This window comes from Centruroides vittatus, unplaced genomic scaffold, assembly GCF_030686945.1.
Source record: "Centruroides vittatus isolate TY-2023 unplaced genomic scaffold, ASM3068694v2 contig_943, whole genome shotgun sequence".
In the NCBI taxonomy this organism is placed as follows: Eukaryota; Metazoa; Arthropoda; class Arachnida; order Scorpiones; family Buthidae; genus Centruroides; species Centruroides vittatus.
In genome coordinates this window covers 231231-254484 of record NW_027122626.1, presented here as the reverse complement: position 1 = coordinate 254484, position 23254 = coordinate 231231, and the positions used below count along the sequence as shown (strand labels likewise).

The window sequence follows — 23254 nt, the reverse complement described above, 5'->3', positions numbered from 1 at the left end:
TTGTATATATTTGTTTTAATTTTTTGATAAATTATCTTTATTTGCAAGTTATTCTCTAACATTATTTCTTGATTGTACATATTCAGGCTTTTACTAATAAATAGATTTTTTTGAATTATTTATAGTAATTATTTTGGGTTTTGACATTAATAACAATTTTTATTTATTTTATTGCCTGTGTAAAGTCCAGGCCTGACCACTTTCGAACCCTTCGTTTATGTAATGCACAATTAGAATATTATTTGGGCACTGTTCTACTCTCTACAGACACCGGGATTTATAAACTACAACTCCAAAACGAACCTGTTACCGGTGTACCTTTCGAAAATCGTCTCACGATCGTCTCACTAACATTTTCAAACTTATAAAAGTTCTTCTTCAAGTGAAGATAGAAGAATTTGAAAAAATTTGAAAAAATAGAATAGAAGGTTTCAAATCGAACCGTTTCGTCTAATTCCGTCTTGGCTGGAAGGGTATCCTATAACCAGGCAACACCACCAAGGAAACATGTCCGCTGGACAAGCAAAGGGTACCGCTAACAAAAAAGACTTAGCAAAGCTCCCTATCACATACAACCCATACGTTAGAGGAGTATATGGAGAAGTAGCCAAAAGACAGCAGATGCAGATAGCATACCGAAGAGGCCCCACAATAGCCGAAATCCTAAAAAACTGCAAAGACCCGCCGGATCCCAACAGAATGTATGGAGTGTACTCTATCCCTCTAATGGACAGCAGGTGGCAAAGAGGGCTCATTTACATCGGTTCCACTAAGCGCTCGTTAAAGACCAGATTAAAAGAACACCAAGCTGACCTACAACACCGGAAACTCAACACGGCGCTAAGTGTATACGCATCCGATCAAGTTATCAAGGCAGAATTAGATAAGGCTAAAATCATCGTAACGACACCCCACCCGGAACATATAAAATGGTTAGAAGCTGTCACTATATATAAAATGAGCTTTAATAATATCTGCATCAACCAAAAAGAGGAGCTCAACATTTCATCGGCCTGGCAAGTCCTTATCGACGTGCAAAAACGATAACCAACACCCAGACACTACAGCGCATGTCAGCCAAGACGGAATTAGACGAAGCGGTTCGATTTGAAACCTTCTATTCTATTTTTTCAAATTTTTTCAAATTCTTCCATCTTCACCCGAAGAAGAACTTTTATAAGTTCGAAAACGTTAGTGAGACGATCGTGAGATGATTTTCGAAAAGTACACCGGTAACAGGTTCGTTTTGGAGTTGTAGTTTATTATTTGGGCTTTTGATTTCATCAAATAAAATGTTACAATATAAGCTAGAACTTATCTGTAATAAATTACACTTTTTCCAGCAGCAACACTTTAATATATGAATGTTTTCAGCCACATTTATGGGCTTGCATCAGGTTTTAACATTAACAATATGCACTTATTTAATTAATTGATTTTGTTATTTATGTAATTCTATCTATGTAAATGTATGGTTGGAAGATATCTATTTTCAAATCTTCTGACATCAATAGAACACCAAAGTTATTCCAAACTTTTATTTCATTATAGATGTTCAATTTGATTAATGTTAAAACCTGACATAGACCGAAAATGTTTGTATATTAAAGTGTTGCTGTTGGAAAAAATGTAAATAGTGTGATTTATTATGCTAACATTACATAATTATACAGTTATCAATGAGATAAATATCTATTCTTTATTTCCCAAGTTTCAAAATAATTTACTAAGCTTAAAAATTTGGAAATTTTAAGATTGAAACTGAAAAAAGAATTAATGCTACAATACTGTTCAATCCTTTACTAACACCTGAAGTATACTACACATACAATCAAAAATCGAACCTGTTACTGGCGTGTATCGGCTATCTTTTTGATTTGAAATCTCCTGTTCTATTTTTTCTGAAGTATTCCATTTCCACCTGAAGAAGAACTTCATAAAGTTCGAAAACATTTGTGGGACAATCTTTTATAGGATACATGCCTGTAATAAGTTTGATTTTTTATTGTATGTGTAGTATTAATGCTAAATTTTTGCTTAATTATTTTCTCTGTTCAATGAAAAATTGTTAAAAGAATCAATTACTGTTTTTTTGATGTATAAATATATATATTTTCTGACATATGTAAATTCATTTTTGGGTTTTTGTAATTGAAATATTAAATAAATTACATTTTATTGAAGTGCAAGTAAATAAATTAAAAACAGTCTTGTATTTAAAAAAATTCCTCTATATTCCAGTGCAATTGTGGACTATTTGTTGGACACTATGCACCTTAACTCCCCTTTCACATGGAGCAAATCCTAAGTTAATTCTTATGAAAGATAACAGCATAGTTTAAACTATAAAGTTGTAGACTATTACAGTACTAAAATAGCATAAGACATTTTTATTCAGTTAAAACACTCAAAAAGAAAATAAATGAGTGGTGAAACTATAAAGCTTCTCTTCATGAATGTTCAAGGCCATGCAGAGAAAATCAAATATTACTGATTTAATGTTTGCTTTGAATTTTTATAGTTTTAAATATATTAAATAACATTTGATCAATTATATATTTTTTAAATTTTATTGATCTCTAGTAAGATTTATCAGTTTATTTTATTAAGTAAATTTTGAATTAGAATGCTTGAAGAAAAAATTAAACCAAATATAAAAAATTTATTTCAACTTTCACTTACTTTTGAACTTTTGGATATTTCATATCTTCAATATCATTTGTTCCTTTTATTTGACTTTCCTTCAAATGACGAGGCCATACTAAATCAACCCAATCTACTTGTCGTACCTAAATGATATAATTTAAGTAAATTATAATGCACTGTTAAACTGTTACAATGATTTCATTAAAAACATAATTTCAATACTTACAACGGTTGGTGATTCCACATAATGTTCAAGTCGAGTATGACTAAACTCTAAACTTATAACATTTAACAGCCTCTCTCGCTTAGGATCTTCGAAATATTGGCACCATTCTTTCATTGTCATTTCTGTATCTTTTTGTGTTGTAACATCCATTACATCTAATATTCGACGACTCCCTAAAGATTTTTATGTATAGAAACATATACACTGTTTTCTTAAAAAGTAATATTAAAATCTGAATATAAATTTAATTTATAATATAAATACTAATAATATTTTATTACAAGCTACTGTGTTTATAATCTTTAAAATAATGTAAATTGCTCTTTAATAAAATTAAAATAAAATAATAATTGCACAACTCAATAATAATAATAAATACATTTAAAATGCTCTAAAATATAGGGATTAAAAACTGAAATTCAGTTTCTTCCCTGACATTTCTATCTTTCTATAAACTTTTCAATTAACTTAACTATTAACTACTAACAAATAATTAGTACAAATTTAAAAATAATAATTAATTAAAATTCTCATCAAGCAAACACCATAAATACTGATACAGTAAATGTTTTATTGTAAAAATAATGTTTTCAGCTTATTTAAAAAACTTCTTCAAGTATAGCTGCTGAAATTGAATTTGTAAGATTCTAAAGTATTTATGGTGTTTGCATGGTGATTCATCTCAGTTCCAGCCTGGACATTGTTGGATAGATAGACAATGTTTTTTAACATTTTTTTCAAGATGCATTGTAATCTAATGTATACATAAAAGCATAAATACAGTAGAACCTCACTAATCTGGACTAATTAAGGAAAGCCTAGTCCGAATTAGTGAAAGTCTGAATTAGAAAAGATTTTTACTCAAATGTAAATTGTATGGTCCAACAAGTACACTTTCTTTAAAGTCAAAATTTATTGTACACTTTAAATGAACAAATACAGTGGTTTGATGAATTTTTACAATACAAACATAGTAGTAGCATTGTTCTTGTCATTGCCAATAAATTTAAGCTTAAAAAAGAAGCTAAGTTATACTTCTGATAAGTAGCACTGAGTTCAGCGTTACCGTAGAGTCTTCTTTTTATTGCAAGTACTTTCGACGAAAAATAGACGTAGATCGCGGTATATCAATGCCGCCATAGCAGCTCTCATCAGAAGGGCGATACTGCTTCCCTCATCGCAGGACCTAACAAACGATGAATTGGAAATCATACAAACGGCAGTACATCACGCTGGGTTTACAGGCGCCAAATTTACGCATGTACTGCGTAGAGTGAACGACTCCATCCACCCGTTCACCACGCTACGCAATAAAAAAGAAATGGCAATAGTACCGTCAACATTACCATATCTAGGAGCACAATCCATACTCATTAGCCGTATATTCCGGCGGTACGGCTTCGTGCTCCCCTTGACCCCTCTACCCAGCCTACGCAGAAGTATATGCAACGACCGAGACAAAATCAGCGCATTAGAAAAATCGGGGGTCTACGCGGTGCCACTAGAAAATCCAATTACAGGAGCAATAGAGAAATATATAGGGGCAACAGCAAGAATGCTCGCCTGCCATATCACGGAACACCAGGAAGATATAAATAAAGGAAGGCAAACAACAGAGCTGACCAGAAAAGTTCTACAACAAGGTTACACTCCGCTTTGGTCAGAAACAGCGCTCCTAAAAAGCTGCAACAATAGAAAAATAATATTCATCTGGGAAGCAATCCTCACAATAACAGCAGAGGCATGCAACGTCCCCACCCTGGACTTGCCCGAAATTTGGGTCACTCTTTACAAGAGCATAAACAATCAAACACGCCGACAAGCGCACACGTAACGTGTGTGCTTTTCAGCGCATGCGCCGTCAATCGTGCCGATTTAAAATCTCCTTCGAACCGGCGAAGTTACCAAGCGCTAAAAGAATACATTATTTTTAAAAATTCGCCAACGAAAATCTTCCGTTATCGGTTTGGAACGTTCGGCACATGCCTCTTTCAAATTTGTTCTTTCCACTTTCGCCTGAAGACGACGATCGTAATTTTTCGTCGAAAGTACTTGCAATAAAAAGAAGAATCTACGTTAACGCTGAACTCAGTGCTACTTATCAGAAGTATATACAACTTTGGCGTGAGTTAACTTTTATTATTTTCTAGAAGCTAAGTTTTATTTGTGGTTCCTTTTCTAACCGTTCTTTGATCACATCTTGATTCATCTGTCTAAGAGTAGTAGTAATAGGTAAAAGTTGTTAAAGCTTTAAGTATAATCAACAAATTCATTATTTAAAAAAATACACAATGCAAAATAGTAACAGTATTATCATGAATTCCAAATTAGTGACATCTGAATTAGCAAGGTTTTACTGTATATATTTAGTAGAGAATTTAATTTAAAAAAGAAGGACAAATGGAATCTGTAATATCATAACTATACACACAATAATATTATTATATATACATATATGTAAGAATATATAAGATATAATCAAAAAAATTTGAGAATTGATTCATCTTGAAAATGCAGAATTAGAATAATCAGTAACAAATTATGAAGAATGTATGAAAATGGCCTGGGAACAAAAGACCCAGTTGTCTTGCATAGTCAAAAATTTCTTATGAAGCACTGCAGAAATATGATTCTTGATCTATTACAATCTACTATACTCATTTATTTAATTCTGCATGATTTCATTTTGTTTCTGAAGTTTCTCTGCATAAAATCTAATGGCCTGAATTTAAATCTGCTGATGCTTAATGTAATCATGATTACATGTTATCTTCAATTATAACTTTTGGATAATTTCAAAAGCACTGTACAGTATATAAAGCAACTGCTCATATGTGTCTAGAGTTATATGGTGTACATACAACTGAAATACATCTTATTTATTATTTAAAGCCATTTATTAAGTACTACTGTTATGTAAAAATTTTATAAACCGTGCATTTAAAAATTTTTCTCATTAATTTTACTAAGTTAGTTTGATGTGTTGAGAGGATGTCACATTGAAATCTTTCTGTAAGAGTTTCATTATTTTTTCATGTGTTATGAGGTTACAAAGTTCATACCTCAAAATCACAATATCAAAAATACTAATTTTTATTGGTCACAAAAATTAAAAATTTACAGTTTAATAAATATATTCAAAGTTGCAATTATTGAGTAAAATTATATGTCACAATTATTAAGAAAGTTAATTTCAAAAATACATCCACTAATTATTTAGACTTTAAGCTAGCCAAAGATAACCTTGGAAACAAGTAACTAACTGGCAAGCAAGTGGCACATAGCCAGTTAAAGCCCTTTTAATAGTATGAAGATTTGCAGAAACTGTAGAAATTATTCAGAATGCAATAACAAAAACTCACAAAAACTTCAGAAAAAACAAATGAATAAAGCAGAGATTCCCAAACTTTTTTAGCCAGTCTTCTTAGTTCCATAATTTTATACCTAAAGCCTCCAACCTGTTTTTCCTTGTGTAAGAAAAGCTTAGAAATATTTTTTAAAAAGCTTTTTATGATATATCATACTTTGTGTCCTTACTATACATTGTTCTCCACATCTGGAAACCATTAAACACAATGTTTCTTCTTACTCATTTTAACAGAGAAGATGAAAAGTTTCAGTGACCTGAACCCTCCCTTGCGGTCACCGTTCGGTCAGGACAACATAAATCCTGTTCCATTGACTAAGACAACCATATCAGAAATCTCATGTGCACTAAATAACTTTATCAATGCTTTGATTGCACACTTTGAATCAAATGATTTAACTTTGATTACCTCCAGCTACTTTGAGTATAATTCCACGATGATCAGAAACAAGATTCTCTGAAAATGATCAGCATGGTCAATATGAAGTCATGACCAAGAATTCTTCAGCTAGTCCAATGATGTCACTATCTTCGGAAGCACAAGCTCTGTTCATGCCTGGCAACCAAATGTAGCTGCATGCAAGAGCCTTAGTGAAAACAATTTATTAATAAGCATTGTAAAGTGTGAGCTTGAGCATTCTTTGATATAACAACTCTGCATCCCTATAATCAGCAACCTCTGTGAACTGAGTGCATCTTTCTCCAGAAGAAATTGGAATTAACTCTGCATCTAGTTTTTCCATTAGCCATGCCTTATACACCCAGTTGAGGACTCATAATGGCATAAGATATTGGGTAGTCATATGGGCAATCTTATTAGCCTGTAGTGATGGTTTATCTAGTGCTTCTAGAAGTAAAACTTCATTGGGTAATCATGCAATGTGGTTAACAAACTAAAGTCCATCTGCACAAGAAATTTACTTGCCTGATTGTAAACAAAATGGAAGTTGGACGAGGTATACCTGTACTATAAAGCTAGACTCCAACCAAATGCCGAATTCTATCAGGCTAGATATGGCTAAATACTAAATAATTAGTATTTAATCATAGCTAGCCTGATAGAATTCAGCATTTGGTTGGAGTCTAGCTTTAAGTCAATGGTAAACAAGGGGAACAGTTCTCTTAATCACTATACACCAATTATTCTTTCTCTATCAGACTATCACAAATGTTTTAAATTAAAACTCGTGTTGAACTTATGAAACATAGAAATTAATATAATGATAAAAATTTATACTGAAACACTACATCACATGCTGTTTCCAATAGCTGATGTGCCAAGAGTACATCAATGATGCAAATTGCATAGCATAAGCAAAGGCATCTTACAGTATTCTACTATCATATACCACATAAAGAAGCATTATCATGGATCTACCTATGTTGTGTATCTATTAATATTTTATTGAAGGTGCTGATTTTGGCACAAATGTAGATCTAATGTATGTAAGTTCTTACCAAAATAATTTTCTGATGATTTTTTACAGTTGCTTGGTGTCATATATAAATATTATTGCTTATATATTTATATATGACAAGTTATATATTATAGGTACTATATATTGGAAGATATTATAGTTAGTGTCTCTAGAAAATAATATTGCCGTATTATACTCTTTCACTACAGACTATTAATGAGTCTGCCTTTCAGTTTTAGCCTACCAGTGGCCTACCATATGTTTGGGGATCAACTTTTACAGCAGGTATAGATGTAAACAAAACTTTTAGATAAAATATTGATGTTGACTTGGGTAAAAATTTCCCAATTTATACCATTTATATAAGTCAATATCAACTTTTGGATAGATTTTGCTGGTGCATAAATTGACTTAAAAAGTAAATTTATATATCAATGTATGTGATATAATATATTTTGTTTATATTATTGATTAGTTTACATTAAAAAGTATTTAAAAAAATTATTACTCTCTTGAAATTCAAGTTTTTTTAAAAAACTATTCTTGTGTTCAAATCTGTTTCAATGTTCCAACTTGTGTGTAACCTGATAATGTTCATTATTAAAGAATGAAAATACTTGAAAAATTAATTGCATAATTTACATTTATTTTAACTTTAAATATTGTTTTGTTTCTTTTATTATTTTCATTTCCAATATTAATTTAATCTCCAAACTTTTTGATCACATCTTGTATATAATGCATTAGTATTTATGCATATAATCATATTAAAGAATTATTCAATTTAATTAACATAATATATTTATTTGTTACAAATTATTAAAAGAAAAAAAAAAATGAAATTTAAAGTTGTTTACAATTTGAAATTTATTTTGTAGCATTGTTCTTTATCCTTACTGTAGGTTCCTTTTATTATTTTCCTTGCTAATAACAACAATAATAATAATTATAACAGGAGACTTCAAATATTATTATATATTTATGAAAATAGCATTTGAATTATTTTAGCAATTTCACTGTCATTTTTCCAATAAAATGACATTTTTCAACAAAACAAATGGAAATTTAAACAACTCACAACTTCAGATTTCAAATTTCACTTCAACTTTTAAACATTTAATTAACTGTATTTATTTATTTTTTCTTTTTTAATGGATATATTTATTTCCTTAACAACCATATAAATGTTTAAGTGAAAACTATAAGTATAACCTGCCAATTTGATTTCTTGCAATCAAATTTTCATACATTTGATTAATGAAACTATATAATCTATAATACATATGATTAAACAGCTGCATAAAGATTTTACAAAATGAATTATCTCTACTATATTTTTATATAATTTTTGAATAAATTCTGTTCAAAAATTATTTACATTAGATCATACAAATAAAACTTACCAACACATTGTCTAACATCATTTACAGTAAAATTATTACTTGGCATTCTGAAATATATAGTTTAAAATGATTATTTTGTATTATTTATAGTCTATAATTTAACATGAAAATTTTGTATTCTAAATATTTTTTACATATAATTTAAAAAATTATTAAAATCATAATAATAATGCATAAAAAAATCACTGTGTATAAAAAATCTTACCGCATTCCTAAGCCAGATTTATCTTTAAATAATATAGGATACTCGAATCCATATTCTTGAAAATACTTCAAGCTGAATTCTATAATAAATATTTTGTAAAAATAAGGCAAAGTTGTTAAAATTATTATATTTTTGTTAATATAATAATGGCAATTATTTTTGTTATTATATTTTTGTTAATATAATAATGGCAATTATAATAATGGCAATTTGTTAATATAATATAATAATTATAATAATAATATAAGTCAATAAGTATATTAGAAAAATAAATCAGCAAAATAATCAATCAGATTTTGTCAAACAACATTATAAAAGTCTAAATGATTTGTTAATTATATTTTTTTCCATTGAATTAAACTGATTATCTGAACCTAAAATTCAGAAGGGACTATACAAGGAACATGTATTTAAATATGAAAATACTTCTTTGATGGATAGTTAATCAACATGAACATATTCACAAACATGCATGCAGAGGAAATATACTGTTGACAAGGACTAACAGCCTAACTGAATTGCAATTGATAGAAGTACAAAATCTTCACAAATTTAGCATTTGTGACTTATTAAAACTAGAAGACTGTTCCATGTAGCATGCAGTAAAACCAAGAAAGTGACAGAACCAAGAACAAGAGCAATGGGACTCGAATGTACAATGGAATGTTTTTTATTTATTTATTTTTTTATTAGGATGAATTGGTGAGCACAGATATTCAATCTGCAATTGAATTCCTAAAGGCATTAGAAAAAATGAAGAAAAGGTCACAATTGTTTTGGAAGAAAATATCTTTTATAACAAATTTCCATACAGCTGCAAAATAGTATTTAACTTTTTTACTTGTGATAGGACGAAGTCATCCTTTCCTGTTATCTGGAAATGTAATAGAAATGTTTAAATGACAACAGGAATGTTTAAAGACTGATTTAAATTTTTTTTTTCAGGGAAATGGAAAGATACTGTGTTTCTAAAGACCGTCTTCAAAATTTATGCACTTTGTAATGACCCTGCACTTTATGTGACTGATGTGAGAGTTGTTGGAGTCATAGAAATTAATAACTGATAAATTGATGGAATTAGAAACAAATCTAAGAATAGAAGTAACAAAGAATCACAAAGATATAACAAAAGGTGCTTCACAATCTCTACATACAATTATAGCAAAAATATGCTGCAACTTTTAAGATGATTTCTGAAAGAGTGACAATCTTTGAGGAACGAGACTCAAACATGAATTACCAAAGTGAAACAGTTTTTATAATGAATAGCATGTTACAATGAAGTTTTGATAAAGTTTAATGCAATATTTTACAGACAAATGTTTTAAAACTACAATTATTTTATCATCAAACCATCTTCCTTCTACTTCACTGCATCTGGAACCAATTATGTGGAAAAAGTGAATTCTGACTTAGTTAATAAAATTATTGACCAATGAAAACTATTAACATCAAATAATGTACTAATATGTACAGTTTTAACTGTATGGAAATGTTTTCAGGGAGACAATATGATTTTGAAAAATAGCATATTCACTAAGTACAATGTTCAATGTTATTCCATTGTGCATAGACTATAGCTTGACAGTATAATTTCTATGTAGATGTGCTTCAGAGAACAGAATGATCCAGTTTGTCTACTTCTGTAAAAATATTTTCCACATATCATCCAAGCTACAAGAATGATCATTTTTAAGAACTTGTTTCAAAAATCTATACACAAAAGTTTACTGGTGTAACAACAAGTGATTTGGTAGATATTTAGCAAAAGGATGTAACATGAATACTAGCTTCAGTTTCAATCTGTAACATAAAAACTGTAGTCAAATGTGATTAGAAATGAATGCTTTGAATTAATGGATTCACTTTCTTTGTATCATTACTATATAATGCAACTATCTCTCATTTGTACATAAGTTCTGACACTTCTTGCTGATAATAAAGGCAGAGTTAATTTACACATTGTGACCAACTCAACACAGCTGCTGAGAAACCATGCTTTGCCCAATATGATAACAAATTTCTACCTATAACCTGCTAGATAATTTTCACAAATTCTTTAAACATTGGTCCTACATTCTGCAATGTGCTGATGGAAGGAGCTGATAAGCATGGAACTTGCACTTCTTTCATTGGTCTAATTTCTGGACATGCAATTAACTGGTCTGGAGTTGTCTTTAATTGAAATGTAATAGTATATTTTTCACTAGTGACCAAAGCATTCACTTTCATTACTATCTTCAGGAGATAGTAATGAAAGTAAATGCTTTAGTCACTAGTTTATTCAGACTTGATGAAACAGTTTCTTCTGTCTGTTTTGATATGAAACATTTATCTTCTTTCATGCAGGGCACAACATAGTATACAATCTTTCCCCTCACGCTGATGAATAATTTTGAGTAAAGATATCTGTCTTTGAAAAATGCTGTTATATATCTCTTTTGAATCAATAATCAATTTTACGTGGCATTTTACTTTTTCAGCTGATAAACTAATTATAACTGAAAATATAAACATGGTTCTTTTTGGAACTGATGAGTATGTGAACCATTCTATACAAGCATATTCTGCATGAGGACAATTTGCATATGTTTCCATAATTATGAAACTAGTTGTACATTTATATGTTGTTCCTTTTAATTTTGTTAATTGTTTCTATTTTCTTAAAGGTAATTAAAGGTGTCACTTATCAATATAGCTTCCACACGCACACTGGGGTGTGTATACTAAATAAAATTCAACTTACTCATTTATTTTTCACACCAGTTAGAGGCTCGAGTAAGTTGAATTTTATTTGGTAATTAAAGGTGCTTAATAGATAAAAGTCACTAACATATAATGAACAACTTTTAGGATTAGATCTCATTCATAAATTGAGAAGAATCAGTACTTCAAAATATATATTTTGTTTGCTTTAAACATTGCTGTAAAATAAAAACCTAATCGCAACAAGCAATTATTTATTGTGATATTGTCACAATTAGGGTTTCTCAAATGGGATCACAATTGTTTTTTTAACCCAGGAAATCCCACAAATTTCTTAAAAGTTTGCTTTTTTCTTATTTTGTGTTAAGGTTGAGGAAATTTTGCCAATAAAAAGTATAATTAACTCATAAACTGTCAGAATACATTTGTATTTATTACTTTTAAACTTACTTATTAATTTTTTGAAATTTTTGCTCGTTATGGCATGTCACAAATGGTCAATAATCAATATGTAGCTTATTTGTGGCAGGACTCTGAAAATTCTGTACTTGTCAGAACCTGTAATATCTAGAATAATTGTACTTATGCTGTCTTAATTTTTAACCATGCCCAGTAGCTTCAATAACTTCATAACGCCAAATTCTGCAAAGTGGGCAAAAATAAAAATGAGTACGAAGTCTACAAGTATAAGTTTTTCTTCATAAACCTGATTATTAAAGACAAACGAATTGCCAAATTATTGGGTTATAAGCTTGATGTTTCTATTAAAGCAGCCGAGGTAGACAAATCAAGAATACTAGAGAGCAAAAGAAGTACTACAATCTCAAAAACAAACTAGAAATCTTCCAGGCTACAGGTGAAAAAACACATAACATCTGTTCTTAAATGCACTAAACACGATTTCACTGACATCAATTGCATCGGAAAGGGTATTCTCGGTAGCAGGATCTTTTCATTACTAAAATAAGAATCAGATTGAGTGATTGGAGTATTGACCATCTTTGCTTTTTAAAATCTTATTATAAAAATTTACAATAATATTTTGTGCAACTTGAACACTAACTATATAGTGTATTTACTCGGACACATGGCAAATTTCATCACTAATTTTTATTCAGTTGACCACGGCACGGTTATTGGCATACTGGCACGGTTTCATAAACACTACAATAATAATATTTTGTATTATGTTTTATTTAAAAACCGAAAATTACCTTTTAAGTTATAAGTTTGAGCTAAGTTCATTTTTTTTAAATTTTCAACTCAATTCAAAGCACTTTTGTTGTTGTTGTTATTGTTTTATGCAGTTCCCAGCAAACTTCAATAAATTTTTTCTATATGTGAAAATTTCTACGTAATTCAAAGATAATTTTTAATATCTATCTTACACAGCATTATTAATATGATTTTGGAGGTTGCAGAACATATTAAATTACTTTAAAAAATGAAAAAATAATTATATCATTTGATTTCAAGATATTTTGTACACCTTAAAAATAATTAATTCTATTCAGGAAATCTTTTTCCTTTTCCCGAAATCCTGGGACAAGCAAAAGACCAGGAAATGAGAAACCCTAGTCACAATGCTGGGCTGCAATTTTTAATCATATTTTTTAATTTATTTAATTTAAAATATATGCTCTCCACCTCAAATTAATTCTTGTAGTGTTTTGTCCTTGTACATCATTAGCAATGGAGTCATGTCGGTCATCTATATAGCTCCTTTCAGGGAAAAATTTTTAAATTGAAATAATGTGACTTCCAGTTTGCATCGGAAGTTCATATACAGTTAATTGAGGCCTCCTGCACCTGAGCTTTTGAAAATGGACTTGGATAGATGAAAAATAGTAGATAGTAATGCTTCAGGTAAGTCCATCATTTAACACATAAAAAACACATTATTTCCTAAAAATAGCATGTGCGAGGGATATGCATCAACATTTGAAAATAGATTTTATTCATATAGATAAATTTAAAATAAATTATATTTCATTTTAAACTAATAAAAAACCCACTACTATAAATTAAAATTTAATTGTAAATTTTTATATATGTGAAATAAGTACTTCCGGTTATAATCATTTTTGTTTTTGTGATGTAAGGTAAATTATCTACATTCTTTCAATATTTTAGAAATAGTTTTAATTTTCTCCTTGTGAAAAAGCATATAATGACCATAAAAATAAAAAGCAAAAACTAGATAAAATTGTTCTAATTCTGTCATTATATGATCTCAATAACTGTGATTAATTATATTAAATATTATAATATATTAACTACAATTCTTTACAAAATGCATTTTCATATCACAATGCATAATTACATTATAAATAATCAGTGGCCAATTAATCAGTAATTGGCCAATTTGCTTATGGATGCATCCCTATCATAAAATATTAATTTTGCCTAAGTTCCTCAGAAGTTAACAGAAATTAATAGTCTAAACACATTTAACTAAATCTTTAACTTCCAGTAACAAAAATTTCTGACGAATGTTTTTGACCTTAACCAAGCTCTGCCTCAGGTCATCAATGATATTACAAAATTTTTTCAATTTTTTTCAAAACACACATTTTTTCAATATATTTTTAAATAATTAGAACAAAAACATAACATTGTAAAACAACAAATAATTAATCGGTGGTAAATATACAAATAAATCATATATAAATATAAGAAATAAAATAATACAAAATAATAATAATAATAATTATTAATTTATGTTGGCAATTCCTGGTTTTTCATAAAAGTAATGCCATGCATATGAGATGCTTTTTCTGTCTTTAAAGTTAATACAATTGCCAGTCAGACTGGCCTTGTATATTTTCAAGTCTTCTAGCGGCCTGACATGATCAGTGTGAATGATTGCTTAATTAACATGGCATTATGAGATCAGCTTGACCGTCTGTCTGTGGTATAAATGGACAGGGCAGCGGTATGAACTTTTATTCAAAATGCTGTAACGATGTTCTTGCAACCTTTTGTGTATGAAGTACTTACTGACCCAACGTATACAATATTTCTTTTTGGAATCTATTGTCTCTCACAGGAACACTACACACCTGGGGCTCTACATTTATCAGCCTTGTCCTTTCCATTGCATAGTAATTTATACACTGTGGGAACTCTCTTGTATGTCAAATTGATACCCGTATTGTCAGCTATATCTTTGTAAATGGTTTGTAAATACTGGTCATACTCTATTACCATATGCCTGGAATATGGGTTCCATGCTTGACCTCTGTTGGAAATTTCTTAGTTGTGGAAGTTGTTGCATAAGGCATGTTGATTGGAGTAGGCACGAACTAAATTACGTATTAGGTCCTTTCTATACCCATGCTTTATAGCTATGTCCTAAAGCTGTTTTAGCTCTTTTAAAGTGTCTTCCTAATTTGCGGTGACATTTGATGATAGGGAAGCAGTGCCAGACCTGGATAAAATCATTGGAAGCGTTATAAAATATTTTAATGTGTAGCATCCACAAGCTAAACCACGTGAGGTTAGTGCTCTGTAAAGCGCATGCACAAATGCCTGTAATCTGGCTGCTTTACACAATTCAAATATTTTCGCATGGAAGCTATCCCGTATTCGACAATACAGCACTTCCATTGGGAATATGCACATACAAATTTATATTCAAATATATCATTGTTTTTCACATGTATATAAATTTGTAATAATATACATAACGCGGTTATAATAAAATATTAATTTTAATTAATTCAAGTATATTAAAATAATTGCACAATAGGTATTTATATTTTAGAAAATACAAGGGAAGTGCACTTCCACAGCTTCCATGGATGGCATGACACTGCTAATTTGTATGTTGTGTAAAGGCCCATCTTATCAGTGCATGGAAAGCAGCCACCTTATATGAAAAAGGGTCAGCCAAGTTTGAGGGAATAAATAATGGTAAATAGCTAGGTTTGTAATAGATGCCAGTTACTATGCAGCCCTTGTTGAAATGAATGTCAATATCTAAGAAGTGAGTACTGGTATTACTTATCTGATCTAATTTAAGGGTTAGTCCATACGGATTATCATTCATGTGTTGTAAAAACAGTCTACATCAGGCTCAGTTCTCCAAAGAACAAACAGGTCATCAATGTATCTCTTGTATACAACGTTTAGTATGAATTCAGGTGTGACTTTTTCTTCCAACAAACTCACAACCAACTTGCACAGATCTCCTGAAAGGATGCTGCCCACAAGTACTCCCTGTTTTTGTAAATATGTGCTGTTATTAAATTGGAATACAGAAGTGTAACACATCAGGTAAGTAAGTTCTGATCTGTTTTTGGTGAGCAGATTACATACGGGGTCTCCGAATTCTGATTTCTGAATAATCATCTGTTTTCACTTGGAAATGGATTAAAACTTATATCAGACTCCTGTGTAATTTTGGAATTTCAATTTGGAATTCAATTCAAAAGCTTTGCTTTTTCTATTGCTATTTATCTTTACTCCTAACAATACACAAGAATGATTTAAACAACTAAGATAAAATACTTTTGTCTTTAAACACAAGAGGGTGAGCATTGGGTAAAAAATGCAAATACATGGCTTACAAAAATGATTGCAAAAATGCAAAAAATCCTTCACTTCAAAACTAAGTACTGTATACTGTTTAATTAAATATAAGGGAAATAGTTTCTCACGAGTAATGTGATCCACATATGGAGAATATGCAGAAAATATTCCATTATATTGAGTTTGGTTCAACCTATAGTAAGGGTAAACAACAGAAGCTAATGCTAAATTGAAGAAAGTGTATACAGAAGTTTGGATCCTAGATATTTATTTAAAACAGATGAAAAAATTCTTTATTGTAATGTACTGTACATTATGTAATGTACAACTTGTTTCATTCTAAAAAAACAGTTTAATGTGTCTTGAAACATATTGAAACATCCATACATATGAAGTGTCAAACTGAGCCAGAACTGCAATTGATCACAAGTAAGTTCCAGTTGCACTGAAACTAACTTTAATAAGCTTGCCAAACACTACATTGGATCAGATCAGAATGGAATAGTTAGAATTTTTTAATAACAGGCATTTAAATGGAACCTTGTTGCACACTAATTCAGATCCTATCTGACATAATGTGTCGCAAGCTGTAGAGTTCACAATATCAGTTAGGAACAAAACAGTACTATCAATTTTTATATTAAATCTATAATTAGTTAATAACTTATAAAGACATTTACCCATTTCTCAACATTTTCACAGGCTATGAACAAAAATATAAAACTACTTTAGACCTGTGACATAACTATAGAATGAGGGAAACTAGGTTAACCCAGTCATCCTCAAACACCTTGTAAACAATTGTATATATAAAAGTAAATTCAATAATGATTGATTAGATAGCATAGTAAGTTATGAAGTTTTATTCAACATATTTTTCACATTTTATTTGTAATGGATTTGAATACATACCTCCTACCTCAAACATTATTCTAATAGAAAACATGTCTTTCATGAGAGAACATTCTAGTATAGAACATTGACAGTTAGAATCTGACAGAGATATTTTTTCACGTATATAAATGTTATTCTGGCTTGTATTTCAGTAAACTTAATATAAATAAACAAGTACTTTCAATGGTGCTTTACTATCTTGGCTTAAAGTTGGTAATGCACTGTTAAAAGTACTTGCTTATACAGTATATATTGTGTTTATTAAAAGTTTTAATAACAAAAGACAGTTATTTTAGAATGTTGTTAATCCATTTTAGCATCAAGTGTAAGTTTAAAAGTTTTGATAATACTGATTAACCTCCTTCCTTATGACAATAACTTGGATTTGCCAAATCAAACCAAAGTCCTGGGCTAGGTTCTGAATTCACCTGATCTGAACCCAATCAAGGTCCTAGCATGTCCTCAAGAAAGAAGTGTAAAAACACAAGGCTTGAACAAAAGATAAGCTAAAGCAGTTCTTCGGGAAGTGCGGATCAATATTCCATAAGATCTTTGCCATGCCTATGTTGCACTGACGTCTAGGTGAGTTGCTGATGTGTATGTGGCAAAGGGAGGACCTATGAATTGATAATTGTATGTGAATGCTGGGTGTGCATAAATTTATTACCTTGACTGTTTGGAGGAATAATGCTTTCAGGCATACATGGAGACTTGTTACACCTATTACAGTGACTAAGCCAATTTTTTTTCGTAAACCAAGCAGAGTATTTTATTTATTAAATGAGTCTTGTTTCAAATGCAATGAGTCAATTTTCTTATCATATATAACAACCATGAGTAGGGGACATGTATATTTATTGCCATGAGGAAAGTATATGAATTCTGGCATCATCTCAAATTCAATAAAACTTTGTAAAAACATTTGTTCAAACCCAAATGGCATCTATGCAAACTTTTGGATCCTATTATGAGAATTAAAATACACGAGATTATAAAAGATCAATTTGTTGATTCATATTTGTGTATCTAGTATCTAATAACTCTGCTTTATTTTTATTAAATATAGACAAAAATATCAAATAATGATTAATACTGATTATACTATTCCTATCTCATCACATATAAAATAGAAATTTTTGGAATGCAAAGCTTTTATGAAATTGGAAAAATACAATTTCTTCATTTGCACCATTGTTTGCTCAAATAACATTGTCATAAAATACAGTTGAGCATCATTTATCCGAATCAATTGGGGACTGGGTTGTTTGGATAATTTATTTTTCGGATAACCGATTATGTACAAAAAAATATATTAACCTATCCCATGTTGAAATTTTTCTCCATTGCGTGTCGTTACACATTGAATTTTTGTCAATATTAAGCCTAACGTAAATTTTTTAAAATAATAATCGTGGCTATTGTATCGTTAAAAATTATTTTTTTATTTTGTACAAACAAAATAAATATATTGAAAAATATAAAAACAAAAAAAAATTAAAATAAATAAGCAGTACTAGAAAGGAAACTAAAAACATTATTACTTAATTTCCTTTCTAGTACTACCTAATTTATTGTTATACTATCCAATAAAAATGAGTCAGTACACTAGTAATAATTAATACAGTGGATAAAATAAACAGAAATTGTTTTCATTAATCTAATAATATGTACAGTACATTAACAAAAAAAATAGAAAAAAATAAATGAAACAATACTACAATCTTACTACATCAACTGAAGTTTGATGAGAACATTCTTTATTTAACAAACTTTTTCAACTTATTACCATAAGCCATTTGTTAAATAAAAATTTTCTTTCGGTGAACTTCAGGTGATGTAATAAGATTGTAGTCTCTCTATGCTGAGTACAGATAAAACAATAGTTCAAATAAATCAATTTTGTGTGTGCTAACTATTCTAAGACAAATTAAATTTTATATATAAAAATAAAAAGTAAAATACAAATAAAGCTATTGAATACATAGGAAAATGCTGTTTTATTGTTTGATAACTTCATATTGTTAAAAACACAACAAAAACATTAATTAAATCCTTATTTATAAGCTGCTTATCAGGCAATATGATAAAATTCTATTCATCAGTTTCTAACAATTAATCTATATAAAATATTATTAAAATAAATTCAAAAAATCTGAATAACAGATAATATTTTAGAATTTAGTTTAAAATAATTGCTGTTATATAAAATATTAAATTATCACAAGCTATGACACTTAAGTAATATAAGGCAAAGAGCAAATAAATTATAATTTCTTTTACAAGAACAACATTGTATGTTTTTTATACTTATTAATAATTTCTTATAACTAGTTTACATAAACAACTCTGTTCAACTTCTTTGCTTTAGAATTATATTTTGGTGTTTTAATTGCTAATAAAATTTCAATATCAAAACAGCAGTACAGTTTCAAATTAACTATATTGTTATTTAAAATGATTGAAAATATCCTTCTACAAAAACTACTTTGAATAACTAATTGCCTTTTTTAAAGCTGATTTGCATGTATCAGATTTCTTCTTTATTAAAACAAGCTGTAAAATAAATACACAAATACAAATACAAAGTAAAGATTTTTGTACTCACCTTCTCCTTTTAATTCTTTAACAAAATAATTTCCAAATTGTTCACTATTCAGTTTTTCTTCAACAGAAAATAATCTTTTACCTTCAATATCTTCATCTTGAAGGCAATCATCAGTGTAATGTTTCCGCTCTTTAACTCTCTGAAAATGAAATACATTAATACTGAAATCTTAATTTATTCTAAAGTAAAAATTTATTTTAAAACTTTATTGACAATAATTATAACTTTAACAAATGAAAAAGTTAAATAATAATAATATTATAGTATAATTTCAACAGAAATAAAAAAGGCAAATAATCTTTATGGTTTTAAATGAAAATGTTTCAGTAAGAACACCTGAATATGCATCTCAGTGGTTGCAACATAAAAATCTATTGAGATGCATAAAAAAAAAAAATACTTAAATTTATATAAAATTAATAATTACAGACAAAAACAGCAACATTAAAGAATAGCACATAAACTGTATACATAAAACAAAGAATGAAAATTTAATTAATTATTACAGACAACAAATGCAAAAATGAATTTGTTTTAATATTCATGTTTTCATATAAATCTAAGTATTTATTTTTATTCATTTCAACAGCTTTCTGTTTTGTAACTATTGAGATGCATATTTAGTTGTTTAATTTTTTAACTACAACATTTTATTACTATTTTAAGAATTTTAATGTGTAAGATTCTATTTATTTGTTTCTATTACACATTTCTTAAAGGAATATGTTTTTTCTGAGTATAGTTTTCATATCTGAAATGAAATGTAATTTTTATATAGTAATATCTCAAAATATATTAAAAATTAATGTGTTCATACTTATCATACTTAAATGCTTTGGTAAATTAAAATAGTAAACAAGCTTAATTTACAATGCTCTTTAATGAATAATTATTCTTGTCATGCAATAAGTTTGCTAATCAACATTAAAAAAACAATATTTATTGTGCATTCATCCTTTATTGATTCAATTATCCATAATATACAATACAGTCAATTGTTGTTAGCTCTATATATAGTATGATGATCAGTATAGTCAGGAACACTTTTTAATCTTCCACTTTTCACATGTTATTTCATGGACGATTATTTCCATATTTTTTGATAGGATTTTATGTGTAATAAAATCCAAAAAAAAATGTTTAATAATTTAAACATAAAATAACAATAACTTCATTATTGTTATTTTATGAACTTTTATTAGCCTACATCAAATATAAATTATATTTTATATAATCTATATCTTTAATAAATAATATTTTAATAATATATAAATATAATTATATCTTTTAGATTATATCAAATATAAATCATATTTGATATAATCTAAAAGATAGCAAGATTCAAGTATTTGATACAGTATAATCAAATATTTTGTAAAATAATGATTTAAAATTCTTATCTTATAGTTCCCTTTGCTGAAATATAATATTTTTGTAATTGTTTTAGATGTATTTCTCAAGTGTCTTATTGTTTGTATTTTGATTTTCTGGTACTATCAAAATGTGTAAGGAATTTATGGATTGTACAATTTGGTAATACAGTAATATCACAAAACTGATAAAGTTTTATATTACTTTATGATAATGCATATTATTTTTATTCTTATGTGAATCATAGTTCACATAAAAATAAGTTATAAAAAAATAAAAATCCTTAAGTTTCTAAAACTTTAATAAGTTACCTGCCATTATTAAATTGACATAATAAATGTTTTGATATTTGTATTTATAACAATCACTTCATCTAAATATATAAAATTACTTGTCCTGACTGAATGACTGACCGAGTGATTGATTCATCATTGCCCAGAGCAAACCGCTGAACCTAAAGAGGTGAAATTTGGTACACAGTTAGGGTACGTCATAAAAATGCACAGTAAAAAGGGATTTTTCAAAATTCCTCCCCACGGGGGAGAGGGAAAGGATTAAGACTTAACCTGAAGAACGGCTTCTACTGTACTGTTTTAAATGCAAATTTTTGTTTTCAACTATATTTAGTCTTCATTGAGTACTTAGGTGTGTTAAATTGATAACATTTCAGACATTGTTATAAATATTTTTATATATTTCAATTTTTTAACCAAACGTTCGAACCATTTTAACTTTGAATTTGTTACTGCACATATAGAACAATTGTAAATGTTCCAGATAATTGATCAAATTGAAAACAGTTCATTTGATTCTCAGCAATTCTCATCATTCTCAGTGGTAGGTGTTATGTAACAATAATATAAATGGTATTTACTTGCAAAATCTGTACAGGAAAAGTCGTGAATAACAGCTAGATACATTATATAACTAACAACAATGTCTACACATAATTGCAGATATTCATATTATTTCTCTCAAACTATATATTATACATTATATTATTTGTCAACATTGACACAAATAATTTATTATATGTTTTTTAATTATATAATATAAAGTATTTGTAATATAAGTTATATAATAAATTTGTAAACACATATTATATATGATTACCATAAAAAAATTAGTAGTAATAGTCTTATTCAAAATAGAATTGTTTCAAATCATGAAAAGATGTCATCAATATTGATAGATTAATTGAAAAATGTGCATAACAAGAAAACTATTCTTTATAAATAAGATTCATAAATTTTCAAAGAGAATCTGAATATCAGATTCTCCCTTTTTGTTTAGTAATGAGCAAAAAACAGAAAAACTTATCCATTAATAAAAAACAAATCAGAAATAATGAATTGATACACTATTCCAAAGGCTTAAGAGATCCAATAGAAGACAGATTTTTTTTAGATCAAAATATTCAAGCTTTAGTTAGTGCTTGAATATTTTGATCTAAAAACATCTTTTAGATATTTTGAGTAAAAATTATAAAAAACATGGCCGGCGTTATTACATTTAATAATATAAAAATATAATACGGACTTTACAAAGTAAGCTTTGTCCTTTATTTTCGCCGTTCGTACCATCCGCAGTCCTCAAGGCTTCACAATCCTCCGGAGACGACCTTTCTTATATATATATATTTTTATATTATTAAATCTTTTAGATAATCTTACAAATTCATTGACAAACAGTATAATAATCTAGGACTGCTTCTCACAGTTTTACCTAGATCATTACTGCTGTGAACAAAATCATAAATATTAAAGTTTGTTTATGTCCTGGCTAATTATATGTTACCTTGTGACAATGTTTTAAGACTGATACATTTACAGGACAATTTTTTAATGCAATACATATTTTCTGTGCAATTAATAACTTCT

The 23254-nt window shown here is 28.6% G+C and overlaps 1 protein-coding gene across 1 annotated transcript in view; it reads right to left on the bottom strand.

Moving 5' to 3' along the window:
- LOC136985040 (lysine-specific demethylase 2B-like) overlaps positions 1 to 23254 on the bottom strand; it is a 69632-nt gene that overhangs the window by 24340 nt on the left and 22038 nt on the right. The window contains 5 exon segments of the mRNA XM_067282233.1: positions 2683 to 2789; positions 2873 to 3045; positions 9061 to 9107; positions 9266 to 9344; positions 20004 to 20142. Coding sequence (XP_067138334.1) covers positions 2683 to 2789; positions 2873 to 3045; positions 9061 to 9107; positions 9266 to 9344; positions 20004 to 20142 — 545 coding nt within the window.